Below are 7,663 nucleotides of genomic sequence, written 5' to 3' on the forward strand. Positions count from 1 at the left end.
TTTAGTAATGTTTGTTGTTGTTGTTGTTGTTGTTATGTGCCGTCGAGTCAGCCCCGACTCACAGCAACCACTCCTTGGGTTTCCGAGACAGTATCACTACAGAAGTAGATTGCCCAACCTTACTTCCAAGGAGTGGCTGGTGGGTTTGAACCGCAGCCTTCTGGTTAGCAGTCAAGTGCTTTAGGCACTATGCTACCAGAGCTCCTAAAATTACAAAGAAAAACAAATTGAACACAAATTTCTCTGATGTACATCCGAAGTTTGCCCACAAAACTATATTAAACCTGAAAGAAACCAGAGAGCTTACACAGGCTAATTCTTCTCATCTCCTTCTCTCATTTTGCAGGTGGGGAAACTGAGAATCAAAGGAGTGATTTACTCCAATACACAAATGTGATAAAATAGTAGTAGCACTAAGACTAAAACCTGTTGGGTCACCTATCTCCCATAACAGTGCTGTAGTATATTAAAACTCCCCCATCAGTAAAGACAGTGAAAAGAATTTCTGGGGAAACTAAAACTAAAAGTAAAGTTCATGGAACAAAAATATATCTAAATATATTTGCTCTGTAAATCTTCACCCAAATTACAATATATATATATATATAAAATCTGGCAAAACTATGAAGATTCAGTTTTAAAAAAAAAAGTCTTTCAAACATTTTGGCTATAATGATGATAAAGACATGCAAGTAAAATAAAGGAAGAATCATTTAACCAAGAAATTCAATTCAAAAATTTTTTTAAGTTGAATACACACCTGAATTTGGAGTGGGTGAATCATTAGCTTCATTAACATTTCCTGATCTGGTAAAACAGAATCCAAATCTAGTTCTTGACATTTCACAGCCTAAAAATCATGGTTAAAAAAGTTACTTATTAAATACTTATTTTCCAATATACAAAAAAAAAAAAAGTATGCTGAATATAGGGGGCAAAAGAAATCCACAGAATTATTTAATGAGGAATCTTACCTTACTCAAAAACATGGCATAGTAACGATGTAGTGGTAAATGGAAAGTGACTTGGTTAGGTGCTGGCTGAAATAAACAAACAAAAATCCACAAGTCAAAGAATATTTTATAAAGCTCAAAGAAGGTTTTGAAATGTTAAAATCATTCTTTCATTGTAATTTGTTCCTGTATGCTTCTATCAGAACTTGAAAATTTAGAAGATACAGCTAAAAACAACCACTGTAGATAAAATTATTCCATTTTAAACATCTAAGTCTTGAAGGCAAAAATTGTACATACCCATCTCTGAATCCTCCACAGCATCTACCACCAGTTGCTGTTGAGTCAATTCCAACTGACAGCAACACTGTGTGTGTCAGAGTGCAATTATGCTCTACAGAGTTTTCAATGGCTGATTTTTCATGAATAGATCACCAGGCCTTTCTTCTGAGGTGTCTCTGGGTGGACTCAAACCTCCAAACTTCTGATTAGCAGCCAAGAACATTAACCATTTACACTACCCAGGAACTAAACTCTCCCATTGCCACAGAGTCAATTCCGACTCAAAGCAACCCTATAGGACAGAGTAGAACTGCCCCCAAGGGTTTCCAAGGCTGCATCTTAAATCCTTACAGAAGCAGATCACCTCATCTTTCTCCTACGGAGCAGCTGGTTGGTTCAAACCGCCAATCTTTTGGTTAATAGCCAAATGCCTTAACCACTGTACCATCAAAGCTCTTCCACAGAATCTAACATATATTAAATATAATTTCTTAAACTTAATTAAGGTAAAGCAAATAATCAAATAGAAAAAAGGGATACACTAGATTTCTTTCCACAGTAGACCATTTGGGAATCCTCAAATGCATTTATGACAAACATGATGACAGCAGTAAAGAATAACTGCAACTGGCATTCATTTAGCACTTGTTATGTGCCAATCACTGTGCTAAATACTTGGTTTATGTTAACTCATTTAATTCTCATAAGAAACAAGAGGAGGTTGTTAAGTGCCATGGAGTAAGCCCCTGGCTCACAGTGACCCCATGTGTGACAGGAGTTTCTGGCTGTAATCTTTATAGGAGCAGACTGCCAGGTCTTTCTTCCTCAGTACCACTAGGGGATTAAAACCACCAATCTTTAGGTTAAATGTTGAACACAAACAATTTGCACAACCTGTTGTTGTTGTTACATGCCATCGAGTCAGACCCGACTCATAGTGACCCCTCCTTGGGTCTCCGAGGCAGTATCACTATGGAAGTAGATTGCCCCATCTTCCTTCCGAGGAGTGGCTGGTGGATTTGAAATGCCAGCCTTCTGGTTAGCAGTCAAGTGCCTTAGGCACTATGCTATCAGACCTATTAATGCTCCATGTTGTTGTTGTTGTTATGTGCCATCAAGTCAGACCCGACTCATAGCAACCTCTCCTTGGGTTTCCGAGGCAGTATCACTACAGAAGTAGATTGCCCCATCTTCCTTCCAAGGAGTGGCTGGTGGGTTTGAACCTCCAGCCTTCTGGTGGCTAAGTGCCTTAGCCACTATGCTACCAGAGCTCCCATTAATGCTCCACAGGACCACAAATACAGTGTATCCAAACCAACTCTGCATCTTTGTCCTAAAACTCAATCCTCCTCAATGTTTCTTCTCCATATTCCTAATAATTCAAATCTGAAATGTAGACTCCTTCTCACAACTTCCCTACATCTTCAGGTACCAATATGTGTTTATTTGATTTCCAAGTAGATCTTAAAGTCACTTCTTAAATTTTTTCTACATTGTTCCTACCCTTAGCTCAAGCCCTCAATATTCAGTGCCTACATTTTGGCAGTAGCCCATGCTTCTACTTTTACCCTCTGTAAAACGCCTTTTGTGCTATCTTCCCAGCTCACCATCCTCCCCATCCTCTTTGAACAGTCCCTCACACACTCACCCAGGGACTGAAACCGAATAGCTAAGTTTATAGTGGCCACATATGACTAGAATTAGGTCAGAGGACATAAAACTCAACCTGTGCAATGAGGTTCTCTCTTTCTCTCAAGAATTAGGAACTGGAATCCAAGAGACGTCCCCAGGCAGTCTTGGACTATGCTTGAAATTATAAAATTAAGCAACTGTAGGAAGACCATATTTGATCACAGGGGCAAATAAGCACAGAAAGCCAACCTACACACACACACACACACACGTACACACATACACACATGGACGTTCTGGGAAAATTCTCTGGTTTTCGGCTGGATCTGGACCCTGTATCTGGTTCATCATCATCTCTGATTCCTAGACTTGAACAAGTGGCCTTCTGTACTGCCTGTCTATCTTGCCCCTGTAGCTGTATTAAGTGAGGAGAAGCCTCCAGCTGACCCAATGACTTAGGACTTGTCAATCTCTATGACTACATGAGTGTGTGAGTCATTTCCTTGAGATAAATTTCTCATTCTCTTTCTCTCTCAATCTGTGTGTATGTGTATGTGCATGTACACACAAACAAATATATATGTATACACACACACACACACACACACATATATATTTATATTTACAAGCTTCACTGGTGCTGCTTCCCTAGAGAACTCAGCCTAAGACAACAGTCAAATCTCCCTGCTACATACTCACAATAATTGCCATACATGGTATGCATGCATTTGAGGATTCCCAAATGGCTTATATTGTAAAGGAAAATCTATTCCATCCCTTATTTCTATATAATTATTTGCTAGCAAGGAGCCCTGACTGCACGCTGGTTAAGTGCTCAAATGCTAACCAAAAGTCAGTGGTTTGAACCCACCAGCCACTCTGTGGGAGAAAAAATGTGGCCGTCTGCTTCCATAAAGACTGCAGCCTTGGAAACCCTATGAGGCAGTTCTATTCTGTCCTACATCGTCATTCTAAGTCAGAATCAACTCAATGGTAATGGATTTTGGGTTTTTCTTATTTGTTTGTTTGTTTAGGTTATTTGCTTTAGCTTAATTCAGCTCAAAATATATAATTTGCTTAATACTTTCATTCCTTACTTGTCAACATGGTTAGGTTTCAAAGACCAGGTTGTTATGTAATAATTGGCATTATATGGAAATGGAGGATGACTGCATCATCACACAACTGCCAGACTGCATCATTACATAACTGCCAAATCACTAAGGATCATGGCCCAGCCAAGATGACACATGCCCTTAACCATCAGAACCAGTGTTACTCTCACCTCACACCTCAACATTCGTTACTGCCAGATGGATGTCATTAAAGCACAAAATAGTTGGACAGTAAATATTCTATTATGAGATAGTCTATAAGTAAAAAATAGGTGTAATATTTTATTACCTCAGTAACTTCTGGCATCATCCACCTAAAAGGATGGATTTTTCATACACATAATAAATTCCTTTTATTCAATCCTCAGCAGGAAATATTATCATCTCTAATAAACCTATGTGCAAATGGATTCAGCAAGGTGAAAAAAAAAAAAAAATTCACCCAAGGTCTCACAGTTGGTCTGTGACAAAGCCACCCTGTAAATTCAGTTCTGACTCCAAATCTCTTTTTACCATTAACAGCCAATATAGCTTAAACACTATCAGACAAGTAGCTGAGAGACATGAGTTCTGAATCCAAAACTACTAGTAATTTGCTAAATAACTAGAGATAAGTCATTTAGAGTCTCTCCATCTCAACTTCCCATCCACAAAATGGGGAATAATAATATCCTTCTCTACCTTACAGGGCTTTGAGGACCAAATTAAAGTATATCAAAGCACTTGAAAACAAAATCTTTTAAATACCACGTAAGAATATAACATATTATTTGCTTTTTCATATTTTCTCTATTAAAAATTTAAATTCTTTATAATATTCAGTATCTTTCTAAAAATACTTCTGTGTGAGAAACAAATAGACTGAGTGATCTACTCCTTCCTTGAGTTCAGTTGTTCTGTATAACATGTATGATTCTGTTGTTGTTGTGTTGTTGTTATGTGCCGTCGAGTCAGACCCGACTCATAGTGACCCCTCCTTCAGTTTCCCAGGCAGTACCACTACGGAAGTGGATTGCCCCATCTTCCTTCCGAGGAGTGGCTGGTGGGTTTGAACCGCCAGCCTTCTGGTTAGCAGTCAAGTGCCTTAGGCACTATGCTACCAGAGCTCCCTATATGATTCTAACTTTCTTTAATTCTACCCCTAAGTATAACCATGGATCAACTTCATGTCAAACATTTACTACTATAATCCTCTTTGTGTAATCCAATTTCCTCCCTATATCAATCTTTCTGTTGTTTTAGTGATGCTACCATCTCAACAATTCCTAAAGCTTCAAATGCCATGGAGAATTGGGTTAGAGACAGTCCAGCTGAGGGATTAATTCTGGATAGGATGAAGAAGGAGTAAAGCAGATGAAAGGAGGATGGAGCACTGTGGGGGCTGGAAAATGAAGACTGACTTATTATCATTTATATACACAAGTTTAAGCTCAAAGACCAACAATTAGAAAAAGACTCAAGGAGATTTGGAGAAGGCAAAATCAGAATCTAAATGGGCAAAATCCAGGCTGAAGGCTAAAGGTATACATAAATATTAGAAGTAGAGTCATCAGCGATGGGTAATAAATGAGTTTGGGGCAGGGAGAATTAGAATTGAAGACAACAGGGGGATCTTTCCTTCCTGAACAATTAAGTCTCAAAGCAACAGGGAGTTGGAAGGAGGAGGCATCTACAGATAATGGGCCTTAAGAAAAAATGTCAGAGCCCATGTGAGGTAAGGAGGGCAATCATGTATATTGGGGTAGGAAGGAGGGAGATGAGCTGGTATGGGAGGATGGGAAGGGTGGCAGAAGTAGCCTGACATACAGAATCCCAGACCAACTAGAATCAAAAGGATATCCCCACAGCAGGGCAACCAAGTGTAGTATGGCAAAGCCCGATCAGAAGAAGAGGAGGACTGCCTGAGGTTTGGAGTCAGAAGTGCATTCCAGGGTGGCGAGTCAGAGCCCAAAAAGGATGATGACAGTGTCCACATGTGTCCATGGGAGCAGGGGAGGAGGGCAAAATATGGACTCACAGCCAAACAGGGAAAAGAGGGTATCCATGTGAAGAAAAGGACAGCAACTGAGATAAAAGATTGGTTATGTATAAAAGAGTTGATCAAATGAGTCAATATACAAAGGATAACAGAAGCCAGGTTTCTCACTGTTGGAGAAAACTAGAATGTAGGTGTTAGACTGGGATTGAAAATATCAGTGTGAGCCCATTACTTTCAACATATGTATAAACAGATATGGAAATAAATCCAGTGTACATGTATGTGTGTATACCTACACACACATATATATTCCTTAATTCTGTTCACTGAGAGGGCCTGGGAGCAGTGACACCCCAACAGCAATGAGCATACCTATCACCCACATCTTTCTTTATAAATACCATTCTCCACTAAAAGCAACCAGGGGTCCATGAAGAAATACCTGATTCCAAGAATGGAGTAGGAAAAACATAAAGTGAGCCTGAAACATCTTGTTGGACCAGAAAGCAAAGAGGTAGTCAAGAATAATGGGCAAGTTAAAAGGACATATAAACCAGTTTAGAGGAGCTTTCACCTTAAGTAATTAACAACTTAAGCATCAAGTAATAATAGTAATGGATTATAACCCATTGATTAATATAGAAAGATAAATCCTCACAAATGAAAATAAACAAATGAACTGAAAATCTGATGTGAAATTAGATTAATTTTATTCATTACAATGGGGAAAAGAGTAACTTCAAGGTGGAGAAGTCTGGTAGGCAACACCCTAATAAAGTCATCAAAGGGAACGTTCATCAGTATCAGGACAACCACCACACAAGATACAATGAAAAGAATGTAGTATCACTTTTGTGATACTTCTGCCAATGATGCATGATCTGAATGTAACCATAAGAGAAACCCAAATTGAGGGACATTCTATTAAATAAACGATCTATATTTCTCCAAAATGTCCTAAAACACAAAGAAAGACTGAGAAAACTATTCCAGAAGAAGAGCAGAAATTTAACTAAATGCAACATGTGATTCTGAACTGGATCCTTTAGCTATAAAGGACATCATTGGACAATTGGCAAAACAAGAACAAGGTCTAGCAATTAGGTATAATGAAATTAATGCTAATTTTCAAATTTTTTAATTGTATTCCAATTATGTAGGAGAAAGTTCCTATTTGTAAGTAATGTAGGCTACAGCATCAATTCAACAACTTATTTAGGGAAAAAAGTTCTTTGTACTCTATTTCCAACTTTTCTGTAAGACTGCCATTGTTTTAAAATTAAAAATTAGAGAAAAGAAACATACCAAAGTACCTACATTGAGGGGGTAGAATATAGCAGGAGTTCTATTTGGACAGGGTTCAGAAATCAAGAAGAGTCTGAAACACAGTCTTCCTTCTGCATATATATTCCTTCACAAGAGGAACAGAAAGGTGCTCCTGATAGAAAACTTGGCTGGCTAATTAAAAGCAATTCATACATAGCACATCCCATTCTAACTCTTTTCAGTTCATTATTAGTAACAACCACTTTTGTCCAAATCCATCTTTTCAAATTCTGACAGGGGGAAAAGCTGTGACATGCTTTCCAGTAATCTCCCACATTCTGTTTATATTTGCACTGTCACTTTTACCTCTTCAAATGAAACTAATTTTCATTCCTGAGAAATACTGATATATATATATATATATATATATATATATA

The 7,663-nt window shown here is 38.2% G+C and overlaps 1 protein-coding gene across 1 annotated transcript in view; it reads right to left on the reverse strand.

The window, feature by feature from the left end:
• UBR3 (ubiquitin protein ligase E3 component n-recognin 3) overlaps positions 1-7,663 on the reverse strand; it is a 347,537-nt gene that overhangs the window by 164,147 nt on the left and 175,727 nt on the right. Inside the window, exons 13-14 of the mRNA XM_007953244.2 lie at positions 975-1,040; positions 761-850 (exon numbers count right to left, since the gene is read on the reverse strand). Coding sequence (XP_007951435.2) covers positions 761-850; positions 975-1,040 — 156 coding nt within the window. The remainder of the gene's footprint in view (positions 1-760; positions 851-974; positions 1,041-7,663) is intronic.

Source organism: Orycteropus afer, unplaced genomic scaffold (assembly GCF_000298275.1).
Source record: "Orycteropus afer afer isolate SDZICR_OR568_19922 unplaced genomic scaffold, OryAfe1.0 scaffold00001, whole genome shotgun sequence".
NCBI lineage: Eukaryota > Metazoa > Chordata > Mammalia > Tubulidentata > Orycteropodidae > Orycteropus > Orycteropus afer.